This window comes from Salvelinus alpinus, chromosome 11 (genome assembly GCF_045679555.1).
Source record: "Salvelinus alpinus chromosome 11, SLU_Salpinus.1, whole genome shotgun sequence".
Classification (NCBI taxonomy): Eukaryota; Metazoa; Chordata; class Actinopteri; order Salmoniformes; family Salmonidae; genus Salvelinus; species Salvelinus alpinus.
This window is the reverse complement of record NC_092096.1, coordinates 60,691,411-60,711,626: the sequence shown is the minus strand read 5'-3', so window position 1 is coordinate 60,711,626 and position 20,216 is coordinate 60,691,411. Positions and strand designations below refer to the sequence as shown.

Genomic DNA, 20,216 nt, shown 5'->3' with positions numbered 1-20,216 from the left:
TCCATTAAGCCTATGAGAGGGCTTGGTGAGACCATTAGTTATTTGAGATCTGTGAACACAAAGTGTAGAGGCTGAAATGGAACTGGAGCCTAATACTGATTGAATGCCAAAGATGACTATTTTCCTGTCACCTGATATAGTACACTGAGTCACAGTCACACACTTGAGTCTATTTAGAATGTGGACTTCTCTTTTTCCATCTTGGTTGGTGTATTTGGTAATCAAACCCTGCATCCTCACCGCAACCAAAATGGGATGTTCCAGGGAAGTACTGAGGATGTAGACGGGCCTCAAAATGTGCCAATTTAGATTGCCTTGATTAAATCAATACATATCAATATAACAGTCTGAAATATTGACCAAATGAGAGAAACTACAGATGTACACATTTAGCAGACACCATTGTCCGGACTGACTTTACAAAAAACGTACTATGTGGAACAAGGTTCAAGTTATGGAGTTTGCTGGACACCACTCCTAAAAATCAGTGCCCCACATAAGTCAAAATGTAAGTGTTAAGAAATAGTAACGTCAGCCCAGCCCACTATCATCATTAAGGAATCCCCAAGGGTCACAGTGTAATTAGGTCCCTGTAGAACCACATAAGAATTTCCAGGCTGGTGATTATGCAGTGTGTCACTGTGTAGGAGGTCATATCACTATATAATGGGCACTCAGTCAGGTAAGTGTTCCCCATACAAGGTGTGTCTATGGGAGAGGCCATATGAATACTGGTTAGTTTGGTTATGTTGCTATGCTGAAGGAATAGTGGCTGAATAGTTAATCATTAAGATAAACAAATACTCATGCCACAAAGTCATTCACAACTCTTTCTTATTCTATTCTGATCATTTTGTCTCACTAATGCCACACTCTCACACCCCGTTCTTACTCTTTTCAGCCTTTCTCTCACTCTCTGCTTCCTTAGCTTTTCTCTCTCATTACTTTATCTGCAGTTAATTTTTTTCTGTAAACCAAGGGGCTGGGCTATGACTGTATGAGACAGAGACAGGAAGAATGTGTGGTTCAGATTGTGTGTGTGTGTGTGTGTGTGTGTGTGTGTGTGTGTGTGTGTGTGTGTGTGTGTGTGTGTGTGTGTGTGTGTGTGTGTGTGTGTGTGTGTGTGTGTGTGTGTGTGTGTGTGTGTGTGTGTGTGTGTGTGTGTGTGTGTGTGTGTGTGTGTGTGTGTGTGTGTAGACGCTCCCTTTGCATGACTACATTTCCTCTCTCTCTCTCGCCACAGACGTGTCCTAATCCACTACCTCCTCAACTAAAGTTACAAGGTAAGATCTACGAAATAACTTGTACTTTTTTTCTTCACATTTCACTTCTTGTCTTGGTCTTTTTCTTTCCTCCCCAACTTTTCTCCCCAACTTGTACTGAATCTTGCATTCTTTCTTCAAATTAGCTGAGGAATCTGAGGGAACACTGAAACTAGTCACACTTCACTTACCTCCCTTTTCCACCCTTGACTTTAACACCCTCCATCCCTCCATACTCTCTCGATATCTATATCAATCATATTGTTAGCTATCTCTTCATTCTCCTCTCTGTTTCTCTCTCTCTGTGTACATATTGTTTATGGACTCTGCTCTGCACGTATTCCTTTATCACTTGTTATCTCAATGTAATTATTTCTCCCTTGAATTTCATCTCTCTCTATCTCCCTCACACACACCTTCCACCCACACACAAGCACGCACCACAGGAGGTTGGTGGCACCTTAATTGGGAAGGACGGGCTTGTGGTAATGACTGGAGCGGAATTGGTGGAATGGTATCAAGTACATCAAACACATGGTTTCCAGGTGTTTGATTCCATTCCATTTGCTCCGTTCCGGACATTATTGTTAGCTGTTTTTCTCCTCAGCAGCCTCCACTGGCACGCAGACTCACACACACACACACACACACACACACACACACACACACACACACACACACACACACACACACACACACACACACACACACACACACACACACACACACACACACACACACACACACACACACACTGTCAATCTACACACACACCCACTGTCAATTGGCAAATTGGGCTCCCGAGTGGCGCAGCGGTCTTAGGCAATGCATCTCAGTGCAAGAGGCGTCACTACAGTCACTACACTACAGGGGCGGCAGGTAGCTTAATGGTTAGAGTGTTGGAGGTTGCTGGATCGAATCTCTGAGTTAACAAGGTAAGAATCTGTCGTTCTGCCCCTGAACAAGGCAGTTAACCCACTGTTCCCTGGTAGGCTGTCATTATAAATAATTATTTATTCTTAACCGACTTGCCTAGTTAAATAAAGGCAAAAAAAGAATAATTACACTCATATCTCCCTCTGTCTGTCTGTGTATTGTCACTCCCTCTGATTAAGAACGCATGAATGACCTGATTGGCTCAGTGACCCCAGCACCCTATCTCTGACCCCGTCTCGCTCTTTAACCTGAAGCAAAATGCCCTCTGCTGCCCAGGGCCAAAGGCCTAGCCCAGCTAACACATAATGTTCTGAGAACCATATGTTGGTGAGAGCGTGGTTGTCCTATGGTTATTTTGCATACAAACTACCCACAATATTCTGGGAATGGTACAGGATACCCAGATAGCTCATAAAGTTCTAAACGCAGCTAGCACATAATGTTCTAAGAACCATATCTTTCTTAAGTGAGAATTTCAGTACTTCAGTATAACATTTCCTACAGTTTCTCATAACATTAAGAAAACTTTCCAGAAAAAAACACAACATTAGTAATGTTCAAAGAAAGTTCTAAGGATGTTATTTAAAAACATACACATTCTGTTCTCGGCATCAACAAAACTCTCTCTATCCTCGATCTTGTTAAGTGTGTTCACACCTGATCTTAATGAGTGTTTTTTCTTTGAAACGGGGCCTGTTAGAATAGACTAAAATGAACAGCTTGCATGAGTTTTAAAAAACTGTCATGCTAGCTCTATCCTAGTGGCGCAATGGATTGATTCCATGGACAGAGAACAGAAGATCATAGGTTTGAATCCCACTGATGCCAGTCCAAAATAAAAAGGAATTGTATTTGCATGATTAATGCCTAAGCGAATGCATTTCTGTGTGTCTTACGAGTGCTTGAAGTTCAAAACAGTTCAACTAAGCTAGCAGTGTTATTAAAAGTCATAGTGAAACATTCTAAAAACTTTATTTAATTACCTTCTCAGAACGTTAATAACACCTCCCAGGAAAACTTTCAGGAAACCATAGCAAAACGTTCTCAGAACCTCCCTGCAACCTAAAAATGTATGTTCCCAGAAGAAACTAAAGGTTCACTTCCATTCTCAGAACCTTTAAAAAATGTCCAGTTTTACCAGTCAGGAAGCATATGGCTTTGTTTCCAGAAATAATGGGAAACCAAAAATGTTCGTTCCCACAACTTCCAAGGAAATAAATGTGCTAGCTGGGAGGTTCCTGTCTCTTGGGTTACATCCCAATTATCTTACATGGTCTCCTTTGCTTGTAACCTTGTTTATTTTTGTTTATCACTGATCTGGTTGGGAGATGCAATGGAGACTAAGGATGTGTTTACACTAATTGGTCTTTGACCAATCAGATCAGCTCTGAAAAAGAGCTGATGTGGAAAGATCTGATGTGATTAGCCAAAAGACCAATTAGTGGAAAAAATATCATAATTGGACTTGTGTAAATGCACCCCAATTGTACTGTCCTGTCCTGTCCAATCAATGCTCATGAGAGACATGAGATGAGGAAAGGAGGGTGCTCATTTGTTGATTTGTCAGGGACTGTGTACAAATTGCCTGTCGCACCAGTTAGACATCTGTCAGTGTCAAGACGCATCTTCTTTTTCCCCTCTCTCATTACCCTGCTCTGGCCCATGCAAAGTGGTTAGGCATTGAAGAGGGGAGAGGGAAGATGGGGGAGCCAGCCCAGCAGTCATCATTGTCGCCGTGGTGTTTAGCGTTTGTCAGGAACCTGACTCTTCCCCCATAGGGCGCCCTTGCCAAGGCTGCTCAGATCACTCTCCGGGCTCACGTTGCCTTCCTCATATAATCTAACCAGGCCAGCTGAGGAGCAACCAGGCCTCCTCTGTCCACTTAGTCACAAACACTCGAGCAGCCATCAGGCAGAATGGAGCTGGAGTCAGGTGCTGTGCCGGAGCTAGCCGAGGGGATCATGCAGTTAAGTTTCTCTCGTCTTAACCTCTTCACCACGCTGTCTAAGCGTTGTAACCCTAAACCCTACCGCCGGACACCTGCAGCCCTATGTGCGGTGGTTGGTGTCCCCTTGGCTATGTGTCCTACATAGGCTAGCATGTGTGTTCAAATATTTACTTTTTCTATTTTTGTATCTATCAATCTTTCTCTGACTGGTTACTTTTACCAGCTTGATTTTGTTCTGTTTATTGATTATTTGGAGCTGGCCAATATATTCGATCTGTTTTGCTAATTGGAATTAGAGCGCTTCTGTTTTTTACGAGGGCCTAATGGCCTTGCTGATAGATAGCATGAATGATAGGCTCTATTTTCACTGGGTTGTTGCTACGTGCATGAACTTCCTTACCTGCACTTCCTTATACCTACATCCTTACCTGTGACGTAGAGACATTTTATTGGTTTAGGTGAATATGTTAAAGTTTTAGTGTGATTGGCTCCGCTATAGTAGTATAAGGAAAGAGGTTGTGCTTAGGGTATCCTGTGATGTGGCTACCCGGAGGTGGGGAAAATACCTGAAAGTAAAAAATAATTACTCAGGTGAAAGTCACCTAGTAAAAGTATTTGGTTTTAAATATACAATACTTCAGTATCAAAAGTAAATGTAATTGTGAAAATATACTTATGTATCAAATGGCACAATTATTTTTATTTTTTTCCCTAATAGCCAGGGACACTCCAACACTCAGACATCATTTACAAACAAAACATGTGTGCTTAGTGAGTCTGCCAGATCAGAGGCAGTAGGGATGACCATGGATTTGTTATCTTGATAAGTGCTTGAATTGGACTTTTCCTGTCCTACTAAGCATTCAAAATGTAACGAGTACTTTTGGGTGTCAAACGCTTGGAGTAAAAAGTATATTTTCTTTAGGAATGTAGTGGTAAAGTACAGATACCCAAAAAAATGACTGTAAAGTACTTTACACCACTGTGGCTCACCAACACTGAAACAATCAAATACTCACAAGGCAGGCAATACGCTTGACCTCATCTTTACTAGATGCTGTTCTTCCACTAATCTCATTGCAACTCCCCTCCAAGTCTCCGACCACTACCTTGTATCCTTTTCCCTCTCGCTCTCATCCAACACTTCCCACACTGCCCCTACTCGGATGGTATCGCGCCGTCCCAACCTTCGCTCTCTCTCCCCCGCTACTCTCTCCTCTTCCATCCTATCATCTCTTCCCTCTGCTCAAACCTTCTCCAACCTATCTCCTGATTCTGCCTCCTCAACCCTCCTCTCCTCCCTTTCTGCATCCTTTGACTCTCTATGTCCCCTATCCTCCAGGCCGGCTCGGTCCTCCCCTCCTGCTCCGTGGCTCGACGACTCATTGCGAGCTCACAGAACAGGGCTCCGGGCAGCCGAGCGGAAATGGAGGAAAACTCGCCTCCCTGCGGACCTGGCATCCTTTCACTCCCTCCTCTCTACATTCTCCTCTTCTGTCTCTGCTGCTAAAGCCAATTTCTACCACTCTAAATTCCAAGCATCTGCCTCTAACCCTAGGAAGCTCTTTGCCACCTTCTCCTCCCTCCTGAATCCTCCTCCCCCTCCTCCCCCCTCCTCCCTCTCTGCTGATGACTTCGTCAACCATTTTGAAAAGAAGGTCGACGACATCCGATCCTCGTTTGCTAAGTCAAACGACACCGCTGGTTCTGCTCACACTGCCCTACCCTGTGCTTTGACCTCTTTCTCCCCTCTCTCTCCAGATGAAATCTCGCGTCTTGTGACGGCCGGCCGGCCGCCCAACAACCTGCCCGCTTGACCCTATCCCCTCCTCTCTTCTCCAGACCATTTCCGGAGACCTTCTCCCTTACCTCACCTCGCTCATCAACTCATCCTTGACCGCTGGCTACGTCCCTTCCGTCTTCAAGAGAGCGAGAGTTGCACCCCTTCTGAAAAAACCTACACTCGATCCCTCCGATGTCAACAACTACAGACCAGTATCCCTTCTTTCTTTTCTCTCCAAAACTCTTGAACGTGCCGTCCTTGGCCAGCTCTCCTGCTATCTCTCTCAGAATGACCTTCTTGATCCAAATCAGTCAGGTTTCAAGACTAGTCATTCAACTGAGACTGCTCTTCTCTGTGTCACGGAGGCGCTCCGCACTGCTAAAGCTAACTCTCTCTCCTCTGCTCTCATCCTTCTAGACCTATCGGCTGCCTTTGATACTGTGAACCATCAGATCCTCCTCTCCACCCTCTCCGAGCTGGGCATCTCCGGCGCGGCCCACGCTTGGATTGCGTCCTACCTGACAGGTCGCTCCTACCAGGTGGCGTGGCGAGAATCTGTCTCCGCACCACGTGCTCTCACCACTGGTGTCCCCCAGGGCTCTGTTCTAGGCCCTCTCCTATTCTCGCTATACACCAAGTCACTTGGCTCTGTCATATCCTCACATGGTCTCTCCTATCATTGCTATGCAGACGACACACAATTAATCTTCTCCTTTCCCCCCTCTGATAACCAGGTGGTGAATCGCATCTCTGCATGTCTGGCAGACATATCAGTGTGGATGACGGATCACCACCTCAAGCTGAACCTCGGCAAGACGGAGCTGCTCTTCCTCCCGGGGAAGGACTGCCCGTTCCATGATCTCGCCATCACGGTTGACAACTCCATTGTGTCCTCCTCCCAGAGTGCTAAGAACCTTGGCGTGATCCTGGACAACACCCTGTCGTTCTCAACTAACATCAAGGCGGTGACCCGTTCCTGTAGGTTCATGCTCTACAACATTCGCAGAGTACGACCCTGCCTCACGCAGGAAGCGGCGCAGGTCCTAATCCAGGCACTTGTCATCTCCCGTCTGGATTACTGCAACTCGCTGTTGGCTGGGCTCCCTGCCTGTGCCATTAAACCCCTGCAACTCATCCAGAACGCCGCAGCCCGTCTGGTGTTCAACTTTCCCAAGTTCTCTCACGTCACCCCGCTCCTCCGCTCTCTCCACTGGCTTCCAGTTGAAGCTCGCATCCGCTACAAGACCATGGTGCTTGCCTACGGAGCTGTGAGGGGAACGGCACCTCCGTACCTTCAGGCTCTGATCAGGCCCTACACCCAAACAAGGGCACTGCGTTCATCCACCTCTGGCCTGCTCGCCTCCCTACCTCTGAGGAAGTACAGTTCCCGCTCAGCCCAGTCAAAACTGTTCGCTGCTCTGGCACCCCAATGGTGGAACAAACTCCCTCACGACGCCAGGTCAGCGGAGTCAATCACCACCTTCCGGAGACACCTGAAACCCCACCTCTTTAAGGAATACCTAGGATAGGATAAAGTAATCCTTCTAACCCCCCCCCCCTTAAAAGAGTTAGATGCACTATTGTAAAGTGGTTGTTCCACTGGATATCATAAGGTGAATGCACCAATTTGTAAGTCGCTCTGGATAAGAGCGTCTGCTAAATGACTTAAATGTAAATGTATTTATAAGCCCTTTTTGACATCAGCAGTTGTCACAGGTGCTTATATAGAAACTGAGCCTGAAACTCCAGAGAGCAGACAATGCAGATGTAGAAGCATGGTGGCTAGGAGAAACTGTCTGGCCACAAGTGAAATGTCTCCTTTTAAGTAAGCATTTCTGAACCTGGTAACCATGCATTTCAATGCCTTGTGATGAAATATGCAATTGTGAAAGATTGCTCTTGAGAAATTGCTCAACCGGATACATTTCATCTAAAGATTGAGGATAGGGAGGAGGGCTTTAGCTTGTTGGCACCGCTATCTTTCTCAGTAAGAACCATTGGTAAAGACCCAGTGGAGTTTTAACCTCTAGGTGAGTGTTTGGAGGGAGAGTGTGAGGCAGAGTTGCAGTTTCCATAGAAGCTGATCAAACAGCCACATTCTTTGTCAATGGGGGTGAAGCTTTAACTAAAAAAGCTGCAGATTGAAGTTTTATTGTCTGAAGCTACTCCCTGTAGCCATCATCTTGCCTCACAATACTATGTCGTTGTGCCAATCACACTTTATCAGTACTGGGTTTTTCACTGGCCCCTGTGAGTGCAAAACTGAAATGAATTGAGAGCATTTTCATTATTTTGGGGGGAACATTTTACAGAATGTTTCCATTTCAGACAGGCTTCTTTCAAGGTTACCCAATACCCAGGCCATTTCCCTTTATGTTATTATAAATACATACATTTACATTTAACAGGCTTTTTAATCCAGAGTGACTAACGGGAGCAATTAGGGTGAAGTGCCTTTGACATCAACAGTCGGCTCGGTGCTTTGAACCAGCCTCCTTTCCGTTACTAGCCCAACAATCTTAACCACTAGGCTACCTGCCACCTCTAACCACTAGGCTACCTGCCACCTCTTTGCCAGTCTGGCTCCCATTTTGCATGCTGGTTACCTACTGTTAGGCTTACCTACTGTTAGGCTTACCTACTGTTAGGGTTACCTACTGTTAGGGTTACCTACTGTCAGGGTTACCTACTGTCAGGGTTACCTACTGTCAGGGTTACCTACTGTCAGGGTTACCTACTGTCAGGGTTACCTACTGTTAGGGTTACCTACTGTTAGGGGGTTACCTACTGTTAGGGGGTTACCTACTGTTAGGGTTACCTACTGTTAGGCTTACCTACTGTTAGGGTTACCTACTGTTAGGGTTACCTACTGTCAGGGTTACCTACTGTTAGGGTTACCTACTGTTAGGGTTACCTACTGTTAGGGGGTTACCTACTGTTAGGGGGTTACCTACTGTTAGGGTTACCTACTGTTAGGCTTACCTACTGTTAGGCTTACCTACTGTTAGGGTTACCTACTGTCAGGGTTACCTACTGTTAGGGTTACCTACTGTTAGGGTTACCTACTGTTAGGGTTACCTACTGTTAGGGTTACCTACTGTTAGGGGGTTACCTACTGTTAGGGGGTTACCTACTGTTAGGGGGTTACCTACTGTTAGGGGGTTACCTACTGTTAGGGGGTTACCTACTGTTAGGGTTACCTACTGTTAGGGGGTTACCTACTGTTAGGGGGTTAACTACTGTTAGGGGGTTAACTACTGTTAGGGTTACCTACTGTCAGGGTTACCTACTGTCAGGGTTACCTACTGTCAGGGTTACCTACTGTCAGGGGGTTACCTACTGTTAGGGTTACCTACTGTTAGGGTTACCTACTGTTAGGGTTACCTACTGTCAGGGTTACCTACTGTTAGGGGGTTACCTACTATTAGGGGGTTACCTACTATTAGGGGGTTACCTACTGTTAGGGTTACCTACTGTTAGGGTTACCTACTGTTAGGGTTACCTACTGTTAGGGGGTTACCTACTATTAGGGGGTTACCTACTATTAGGGGGTTACCTACTATTAGGGGGTTACCTACTTTTAGGGGGTTACCTACTTTTAGGGGGTTACCTACTGTTAGGGTTACCTACTGTTAGGGTTACCTACTGTCAGGGTTACCTACTGTCAGGGGGTTACCTACTGTCAGGGGGTTACCTACTGTTAGGGTTACCTACTGTCAGGGTTACCTACTGTTAGGGGGTTACCTACTGTTAGGGGGTTACCTACTGTTAGGGGGTTACCTACTGTTAGGGGGTTACCTACTGTCAGGGTTACCTACTGTTAGGGTTACCTACTGTTAGGGTTACCTACTGTTAGGGTTACCTACTGTTAGGGGGTTACCTACTGTTAGGGGGTTACCTACTGTTAGGGGGTTACCTACTGTTAGGGTTACCTACTGTTAGGGTTACCTACTGTTAGGGTTACCTACTGTCAGGGTTACCTACTGTCAGGGTTACCTACTGTCAGGGTTACCTACTGTCAGGGTTACCTACTGTCAGGGTTACCTACTGTCAGGGGGTTACCTACTGTTAGGGTTACCTACTGTCAGGGTTACCTACTGTTAGGGGGTTACCTACTGTTAGGGGGTTACCTACTGTTAGGGGGTTACCTACTGTTAGGGGGTTACCTACTGTTAGGGGGTTACCTACTGTTAGGGTTACCTACTGTTAGGGTTACCTACTGTTAGGGTTACCTACTGTTAGGGTTACCTACTGTTAGGGTTACCTACTGTCAGGGTTACCTACTGTTAGGGGGTTACCTACTGTTAGGGGGTTACCTACTGTTAGGGGGTTACCTACTGTTAGGGGGTTACCTACTGTTAGGGTTACCTACTGTTAGGGTTACCTACTGTTAGGGGGTTACCTACTGTTAGGGGGTTACCTACTGTTAGGGTTACCTACTGTTAGGGGGTTACCTACTGTTAGGGGGTTACCTACTGTTAGGGGGTTACCTACTGTTAGGGGGTTACCTACTGTTAGGGTTACCTACTGTTAGGGGGTTACCTACTGTTAGGGGGTTACCTACTGTTAGGGGGTTACCTACTGTTAGGGTTACCTACTGTTAGGGGGTTACCTACTGTTAGGGGGTTAACTACTGTTAGGGGGTTAACTACTGTTAGGGTTACCTACTGTCAGGGTTACCTACTGTCAGGGTTACCTACTGTCAGGGTTACCTACTGTCAGGGGGTTACCTACTGTTAGGGTTACCTACTGTTAGGGTTACCTACTGTTAGGGTTACCTACTGTCAGGGTTACCTACTGTTAGGGGGTTACCTACTATTAGGGGGTTACCTACTATTAGGGGGTTACCTACTGTTAGGGTTACCTACTGTTAGGGTTACCTACTGTTAGGGGGTTACCTACTATTAGGGGGTTACCTACTATTAGGGGGTTACCTACTATTAGGGGGTTACCTACTTTTAGGGGGTTACCTACTGTTAGGGTTACCTACTGTTAGGGTTACCTACTGTCAGGGTTACCTACTGTCAGGGTTACCTACTGTCAGGGGGTTACCTACTGTTAGGGTTACCTACTGTCAGGGTTACCTACTGTTAGGGGGTTACCTACTGTTAGGGGGTTACCTACTGTTAGGGGGTTACCTACTGTCAGGGTTACCTACTGTCAGGGTTACCTACTGTTAGGGTTACCTACTGTTAGGGTTACCTACTGTTAGGGTTACCTACTGTTAGGGTTACCTACTGTTAGGGGGTTACCTACTGTTAGGGGGTTACCTACTGTTAGGGGGTTACCTACTGTTAGGGGGTTACCTACTGTTAGAGGGTTACCTACTGTTAGGGTTACCTACTGTCAGGGTTACCTACTGTCAGGGTTACCTACTGTCAGGGTTACCTACTGTCAGGGTTACCTACTGTCAGGGTTACCTACTGTCAGGGGGTTACCTACTGTTAGGGTTACCTACTGTCAGGGTTACCTACTGTTAGGGGGTTACCTACTGTTAGGGGGTTACCTACTGTTAGGGGGTTACCTACTGTTAGGGGGTTACCTACTGTTAGGGGGTTACCTACTGTCAGGGGGTTACCTACTGTTAGGGTTACCTACTGTTAGGGTTACCTACTGTTAGGGTTACCTACTGTTAGGGTTACCTACTGTCAGGGTTACCTACTGTTAGGGGGTTACCTACTGTTAGGGGGTTACCTACTGTTAGGGGGTTACCTACTGTTAGGGGGTTACCTACTGTTAGGGTTACCTACTGTTAGGGTTACCTACTGTTAGGGGGTTACCTACTGTTAGGGGGTTACCTACTGTTAGGGTTACCTACTGTTAGGGGGTTACCTACTGTTAGGGGGTTACCTACTGTTAGGGGGTTACCTACTGTTAGGGGGTTACCTACTGTTAGGGGGTTACCTACTGTTAGGGGGTTACCTACTGTTAGGGGGTTACCTACTGTTAGGGGGTTACCTACTGTTAGGGTTACCTACTGTTAGGGGGTTACCTACTGTTAGGGGGTTACCTACTGTTAGGGGGTTACCTACTGTTAGGGGGTTACCTACTGTTAGGGTTACCTACTGTTAGGGTTACCTACTGTTAGGGGGTTACCTACTGTTAGGGGGTTACCTACTGTTAGGGGGTTACCTACTGTTAGGGTTACCTACTGTTAGGGTTACCTACTGTTAGGGTTACCTACTGTTAGGGTTACCTACTGTTAGGGTTACCTACTATTAGGGGGTTACCTACTATTAGGGGGTTACCTACTGTTAGGGTTACCTACTGTCATGGTTACCTACTGTCAGGGTTACCTACTGTCAGGGTTACCTACTGTTAGGGTTACCTACTGTCAGGATTACCTACTGTCAGGGTTACCTACTGTTAGGGTTACCTACTGTTAGGGTTACCTACTGTTAGGGTTACCTACTGTTAGGGTTACCTACTGTTAGGGTTACCTACTGTTAGGGTTACCTACTGTTAGGGTTACCTACTGTTAGGGTTACCTACTGTTAGGGTTACCTACTGTCAGGGTTACCTACTGTCAGGGTTACCTACTGTCAGGGTTACCTACTGTCAGGGTTACCTACTGTCAGGGTTACCTACTGTTAGGGTTACCTACTGTTAGGGTTACCTACTGTTAGGGTTACCTACTGTTAGGGTTACCTACTGTCAGGGTTACCTACTGTCAGGGGGTTACCTACTGTCAGGGGGTTACCTACTGTTAGGGTTACCTACTGTCAGGGGGTTACCTACTGTCAGGGGGTTACCTACTGTTAGGGGGTTACCTACTGTTAGGGGGTTACCTACTGTTAGGGGGTTACCTACTGTTAGGGGGTTACCTACTGTCAGGGTTACCTACTGTCAGGGTTACCTACTGTCAGGGTTACCTACTGTTAGGGTTACCTACTGTTAGGGTTACCTACTGTTAGGGGGTTACCTACTGTTAGGGGGTTACCTACTATTAGGGGGTTACCTACTGTTAGGGTTACCTACTGTTAGGGTTACCTACTGTTAGGGTTACCTACTGTTAGGGGGTTACCTACTGTTAGGGGGTTACCTACTATTAGGGGGTTACCTACTGTTAGGGTTACCTACTGTTAGGGTTACCTACTGTCAGGGTTACCTACTGTCAGGGTTACCTACTGTCAGAGTTACCTACTGTCAGGGTTACCTACTGTTAGGGTTACCTACTGTTAGGGTTACCTACTGTTAGGGTTACCTACTGTTAGGGTTACCTACTGTCAGGGTTACCTACTGTTAGGGTTACCTACTGTTAGGGTTACCTACTGTTAGGGTTACCTACTGTCAGGATTACCTACTGTCAGGGTTACCTACTGTCAGGGGGTTACCTACTGTTAGGGGGTTACCTACTGTTAGGGGGTTACCTACTGTTAGGGGGTTACCTACTGTTAGGGGGTTACCTACTGTTAGGGGGTTACCTACTGTTAGGGGGTTACCTACTGTCAGGGTTACCTACTGTCAGGGTTACCTACTGTCAGGGGGTTACCTACTGTTAGGGTTACCTACTGTCAGGGTTACCTACTGTTAGGGGGTTACCTACTGTTAGGGGGTTACCTACTGTTAGGGGGTTACCTACTGTTAGGGGGTTACCTACTGTTAGGGGGTTACCTACTGTTAGGGGGTTACCTACTGTTAGGGGGTTACCTACTGTCAGGGTTACCTACTGTCAGGGTTACCTACTGTCAGGGTTACCTACTGTTAGGGTTACCTACTGTTAGGGTTACCTACTGTTAGGGTTACCTACTGTTAGGGTTACCTACTGTTAGGGGGTTACCTACTATTAGGGGGTTACCTACTGTTAGGGTTACCTACTGTTAGGGTTACCTACTGTTAGGGTTACCTACTGTTAGGGTTACCTACTGTTAGGGTTACCTACTGTTAGGGTTACCTACTGTCAGGGTTACCTACTGTCAGGGTTACCTACTGTCAGAGTTACCTACTGTCAGGGTTACCTACTGTCAGGGTTACCTACTGTCAGGGTTACCTACTGTTAGGGTTACCTACTGTTAGGGTTACCTACTGTTAGGGTTACCTACTGTTAGGGTTACCTACTGTCAGGGTTACCTACTGTCAGGGTTACCTACTGTTAGGGTTACCTACTGTTAGGGTTACCTACTGTTAGGGTTACCTACTGTCAGGGTTACCTACTGTCAGGGTTACCTACTGTCAGGGTTACCTACTGTTAGGGTTACCTACTGTTAGGGTTACCTACTGTCAGGGTTACCTACTGTTAGGGGGTTACCTACTGTTAGGGGGTTACCTACTGTTAGGGGGTTACCTACTGTTAGGGGGTTACCTACTGTCAGGGTTACCTACTGTCAGGGTTACCTACTGTCAGGGTTACCTACTGTTAGGGTTACCTACTGTTAGGGTTACCTACTGTTAGGGTTACCTACTGTTAGGGGGTTACCTACTATTAGGGGGTTACCTACTGTTAGGGTTACCTACTGTTAGGGTTACCTACTGTTAGGGTTACCTACTGTTAGGGTTACCTACTGTTAGGGGGTTACCTACTATTAGGGGGTTACCTACTGTTAGGGTTACCTACTGTTAGGGTTACCTACTGTTAGGGTTACCTACTGTTAGGGTTACCTACTGTTAGGGTTACCTACTGTCAGGGTTACCTACTGTCAGGGTTACCTACTGTCAGGGTTACCTACTGTCATGGTTACCTACTGTCATGGTTACCTACTGTCAGGGTTACCTACTGTTAGGGTTACCTACTGTTAGGGTTACCTACTGTCAGGGTTACCTACTGTTAGGGTTACCTACTGTTAGGGTTACCTACTGTTAGGGTTACCTACTGTCAGGATTACCTACTGTCAGGGTTACCTACTGTCAGGGGGTTACCTACTGTTAGGGTTACCTACTGTTAGGGTTACCTACTGTCAGGGTTACCTACTGTTAGGGGGTTACCTACTGTTAGGGGGTTACCTACTGTTAGGGGGTTACCTACTGTTAGGGGGTTACCTACTGTCAGGGTTACCTACTGTCAGGGTTACCTACTGTCAGGGGGTTACCTACTGTTAGGGTTACCTACTGTCAGGGTTACCTACTGTCAGGGTTACCTACTGTTAGGGGGTTACCTACTGTTAGGGGGTTACCTACTGTTAGGGGGTTACCTACTGTTAGGGGGTTACCTACTGTCAGGGTTACCTACTGTCAGGGTTACCTACTGTTAGGGTTACCTACTGTCAGGGTTACCTACTGTCAGGGTTACCTACTGTTAGGGTTACCTACTGTTAGGGTTACCTACTGTTAGGGTTACCTACTGTTAGAGGGTTACCTACTGTTAGGGGGTTACCTACTGTTAGGGGGTTACCTACTGTTAGGGTTACCTACTGTCAGGGTTACCTACTGTCAGGGTTACCTACTGTCAGGGGGTTACCTACTGTTAGGGTTACCTACTGTCAGGGTTACCTACTGTCAGGGTTACCTACTGTTAGGGGGTTACCTACTGTTAGGGGGTTACCTACTGTTAGGGGGTTACCTACTGTTAGGGGGTTACCTACTGTCAGGGTTACCTACTGTCAGGGTTACCTACTGTTAGGGTTACCTACTGTCAGGGTTACCTACTGTCAGGGTTACCTACTGTTAGGGTTACCTACTGTTAGGGTTACCTACTGTTAGGGTTACCTACTGTTAGAGGGTTACCTACTGTTAGGGGGTTACCTACTGTTAGGGGGTTACCTACTGTTAGGGTTACCTACTGTTAGGGTTACCTACTGTTAGGGTTACCTACTGTTAGGGTTACCTACTGTCAGGGTTACCTACTGTCAGGGTTACCTACTGTCAGGGTTACCTACTGTCAGGGTTACCTACTGTCAGGGTTACCTACTGTTAGGGTTACCTACTGTCAGGGTTACCTACTGTCAGGGTTACCTACTGTCAGGGTTACCTACTGTCAGAGTTACCTACTGTCAGGGTTACCTACTGTCAGGGTTACCTACTGTCAGGGTTACCTACTGTCAGGGTTACCTACTGTCAGGGTTACCTACTGTTAGGGTTACCTACTGTTAGGGTTACCTACTGTCAGGGTTACCTACTGTTAGGGTTACCTACTGTTAGGGTTACCTACTGTTAGGGTTACCTACTGTTAGGGTTACCTACTGTTAGGGTTACCTACTGTTAGGGTTACCTACTGTCAGGGTTACCTACTGTCAGGATTACCTACTGTCAGGGTTACCTACTGTCAGGGGGTTACCTACTGTTAGGGTTACCTACTGTCAGGGTTACCTACTGTTAGGGGGTTACCTACTGTTAGGGGGTTACCTACTGTTAGGGGGTTACCTACTGTCAGGGTTACCTACTGTCAGGGGGTTACCTACTGTTAGGGTTACCTACTGTCAGGGTTACCTACTGTTAGGGGGTTACCTACTGTTAGGGGGTTACCTACTGTTAGGGGGTTACCTACTGTTAGGGGGTTACCTACTGTTAGGGGGTTACCTACTGTTAGGGGGTTACCTACTGTTAGGGGGTTACCTACTGTCAGGGTTACCTACTGTCAGGGTTACCTACTGTCAGGGTTACCTACTGTCAGGGTTACCTACTGTCAGGGTTACCTACTGTCAGGGTTACCTACTGTCAGGGGGTTACCTACTGTTAGGGTTACCTACTGTCAGGGTTACCTACTGTTAGGGGGTTACCTACTGTTAGGGGGTTACCTACTGTCAGGGTTACCTACTGTCAGGGTTACCTACTGTTAGGGTTACCTACTGTTAGGGTTACCTACTGTTAGGGGGTTACCTACTGTTAGGGGGTTACCTACTGTTAGGGGGTTACCTACTGTTAGGGTTACCTACTGTTAGGGTTACCTACTGTTAGGGTTACCTACTGTCAGGGTTACCTACTGTCAGGGTTACCTACTGTCAGGGTTACCTACTGTCAGGGTTACCTACTGTCAGGGTTACCTACTGTCAGGGGGTTACCTACTGTTAGGGTTACCTACTGTCAGGGTTACCTACTGTTAGGGGGTTACCTACTGTTAGGGGGTTACCTACTGTTAGGGGGTTACCTACTGTTAGGGGGTTACCTACTGTCAGGGGGTTACCTACTGTTAGGGTTACCTACTGTTAGGGTTACCTACTGTTAGGGTTACCTACTGTTAGGGTTACCTACTGTTAGGGTTACCTACTGTTAGGGGGTTACCTACTGTTAGGGGGTTACCTACTGTTAGGGGGTTACCTACTGTTAGGGGGTTACCTACTGTTAGGGGGTTACCTACTGTTAGGGGGTTACCTACTGTTAGGGTTACCTACTGTTAGGGTTACCTACTGTTAGGGTTACCTACTGTTAGGGGGTTACCTACTGTTAGGGGGTTACCTACTGTTAGGGTTACCTACTGTTAGGGGGTTACCTACTGTTAGGGGGTTACCTACTGTTAGGGGGTTACCTACTGTCAGGGTTACCTACTGTCAGGGTTACCTACTGTCAGGGGGTTACCTACTGTTAGGGTTACCTACTGTCAGGGTTACCTACTGTTAGGGGGTTACCTACTGTTAGGGGGTTACCTACTGTCAGGGTTACCTACTGTCAGGGTTACCTACTGTCAGGGTTACCTACTGTTAGGGTTACCTACTGTTAGGGTTACCTACTGTTAGGGTTACCTACTGTTAGGGTTACCTACTGTTAGGGTTACCTACTGTTAGGGTTACCTACTGTTAGGGGGTTACCTACTGTTAGGGGGTTACCTACTGTTAGGGGGTTACCTACTGTTAGGGGGTTACCTACTGTTAGGGGGTTACCTACTGTTAGGGGGTTACCTACTATTAGGGGGTTACCTACTATTAGGGTTACCTACTGTTAGGGTTACCTACTGTTAGGGGGTTACCTACTGTTAGGTAACCCCCTAACAGTAGGTAACCCCCTAACAGTAGGTAACCCCCTAACAGTAGGTAACCCCCTAACAGTAGGTAACCCCCTAACAGTAGGTAACCCCCTAACAGTAGGTAACCCTAACAGTAGGTAACCCTGACAGTAGGTAACCCCCTAACAGTAGGTAACCCCCTACTGTCAGGGTTACCTACTGTTAGGGTTACCTACTGTTAGGGGGTTACCTACTGTTAGGGGGTTACCTACTGTTAGGGGGTTACCTACTGTTAGGGGGTTACCTACTGTTAGGGGGTTACCTACTGTTAGGGGGTTACCTACTGTTAGGGTTACCTACTGTTAGGGTTACCTACTGTTAGGGGGTTACCTACTGTTAGGGGGTTACCTACTGTTAGGGGGTTACCTACTGTTAGGGTTACCTACTGTTAGGGGGTTACCTACTGTTAGGGGGTTACCTACTGTCAGGGTTACCTACTGTCAGGGTTACCTACTGTCAGGGGGTTACCTACTGTTAGGGTTACCTACTGTCAGGGTTACCTACTGTCAGGGTTACCTACTGTTAGGGGGTTACCTACTGTTAGGGGGTTACCTACTGTTAGGGGGTTACCTACTGTTAGGGGGTTACCTACTGTTAGGGGGTTACCTACTGTCAGGGTTACCTACTGTCAGGGTTACCTACTGTCAGGGTTACCTACTGTTAGGGTTACCTACTGTTAGGGTTACCTACTGTTAGGGTTACCTACTGTTAGGGTTACCTACTGTTAGGGTTACCTACTGTTAGGGGGTTACCTACTGTTAGGGGGTTACCTACTGTTAGGGGGTTACCTACTGTTAGGGGGTTACCTACTATTAGGGGGTTACCTACTATTAGGGTTACCTACTGTTAGGGTTACCTACTGTTAGGGGGTTACCTACTGTTAGGGGGTTACCTACTGTTAGGGGGTTACCTACTGTCAGGGTTACCTACTGTTAGGGGGTTACCTACTGTTAGGGGGTTACCTACTGTTAGGGGGTTACCTACTGTTAGGGGGTTACCTACTGTTAGGGGGTTACCTACTGTTAGGGGGTTACCTACTGTCAGGGTTACCTACTGTCAGGGTTACCTACTGTTAGGGTTACCTACTGTCAGGGTTACCTACTGTTAGGGTTACCTACTGTTAGGGGGTTACCTACTGTTAGGGGGTTACCTACTGTTAGGGGGTTACCTACTGTTAGGGGGTTACCTACTATTAGGGGGTTACCTACTGTTAGGGTTACCTACTGTTAGGGTTACCTACTGTCAGGGTTACCTACTGTCAGGGTTACCTACTGTCAGAGTTACCTACTGTCAGGGTTACCTACTGTCATGGTTACCTACTGTCATGGTTACCTACTGTCATGGTTACCTACTGTCAGGGTTACCTACTGTCAGGGTTACCTACTGTCAGGGTTACCTACTGTCAGGGGGTACCTACTGTCAGGGGGTACCTACTGTCAGGGGGTACCTACTGTCAGGGGGTACCTACTGTCAGGGTTACCTACTGTCAGGGTTACCTACTGTCAGGGTTACCTACTGTCAGGGTTACCTACTGTCAGGGTTACCTACTGTTAGGGGGTTACCTACTGTTAGGGGGTTACCTACTGTTAGGGGGTTACCTACTGTTAGGGGGTTACCTACTGTTAGGGGGTTACCTACTGTTAGGGGGTTACCTACTGTTAGGGGGTTACCTACTGTTAGGGGGTTACCTACTGTTAGGGTTACCTACTGTCAGGGTTACCTACTGTCAGGGTTACCTACTGTCAGGGTTACCTACTGTTAGGGTTACCTACTGTTAGGGTTACCTACTGTTAGGGTTACCTACTGTTAGGGTTACCTACTGTTAGGGTTACCTACTGTTAGGGTTACCTACTGTTAGGGGGTTACCTACTGTTAGGGGGTTACCTACTGTCAGGGTTACCTACTGTCAGGGTTACCTACTGTCAGGGTTACCTACTGTCAGGGTTACCTACTGTCAGGGTTACCTACTGTCAGGGTTACCTACTGTCAGGGTTACCTACTGTCAGGGTTACCTACTGTTAGGGTTACCTACTGTTAGGGTTACCTACTGTCAGGGTTACCTACTGTTAGGGTTACCTACAGTGTAATTATAGTGCAGCACCACATGTTCTGTAAGAGTTGGGTGTTCTCTTTGGTGAGTGTCACATAGCTGGCCAAAAGGTTTCCAGAATGTACTAACTCCGAATGTTGTAGTTTTGTTTGCTCTAAATAGTTTATAGGACACTAAAAGGTCAGTCTGCATGGCGTGTGTGTATGTACAGTACAGGTGGATCTCAAACCTGTATTTCAATTTTATCAATCAATTTTATTTTATATAGCCCTTCGTACATCAGCTAATATCTCGAAGTGCTGTACAGACACCCAGCCTAAAACCCCAAACAGCTAGTAATGCAGGTGTAGAAGCACGGTGGCTAG

The 20,216-nt window shown here is 46.8% G+C and overlaps 1 protein-coding gene across 5 annotated transcripts in view; it reads left to right on the top strand.

The window, feature by feature from the left end:
* The first annotated feature begins 1,032 nt into the window (after nt 1-1,032).
* The window catches only part of LOC139534957 (macrophage-capping protein-like), a 33,884-nt gene continuing 14,700 nt past the window's right edge, over nt 1,033-20,216 (top strand). For 2 of the 5 annotated variants that reach the window (XM_071334512.1, XM_071334513.1), the window contains exon 1: nt 6,694-7,388. In XM_071334512.1, the coding sequence (XP_071190613.1) occupies nt 6,709-7,388 (680 nt within the window). In that variant the 5' untranslated portion in view covers nt 6,694-6,708. Of the gene's footprint in view, nt 1,284-3,808; nt 4,165-6,106; nt 6,142-6,693; nt 7,389-20,216 lie in introns of those variants that run through there. The other 3 variants (XM_071334516.1, XM_071334514.1, XM_071334515.1) reach the window with 3 other exon arrangements.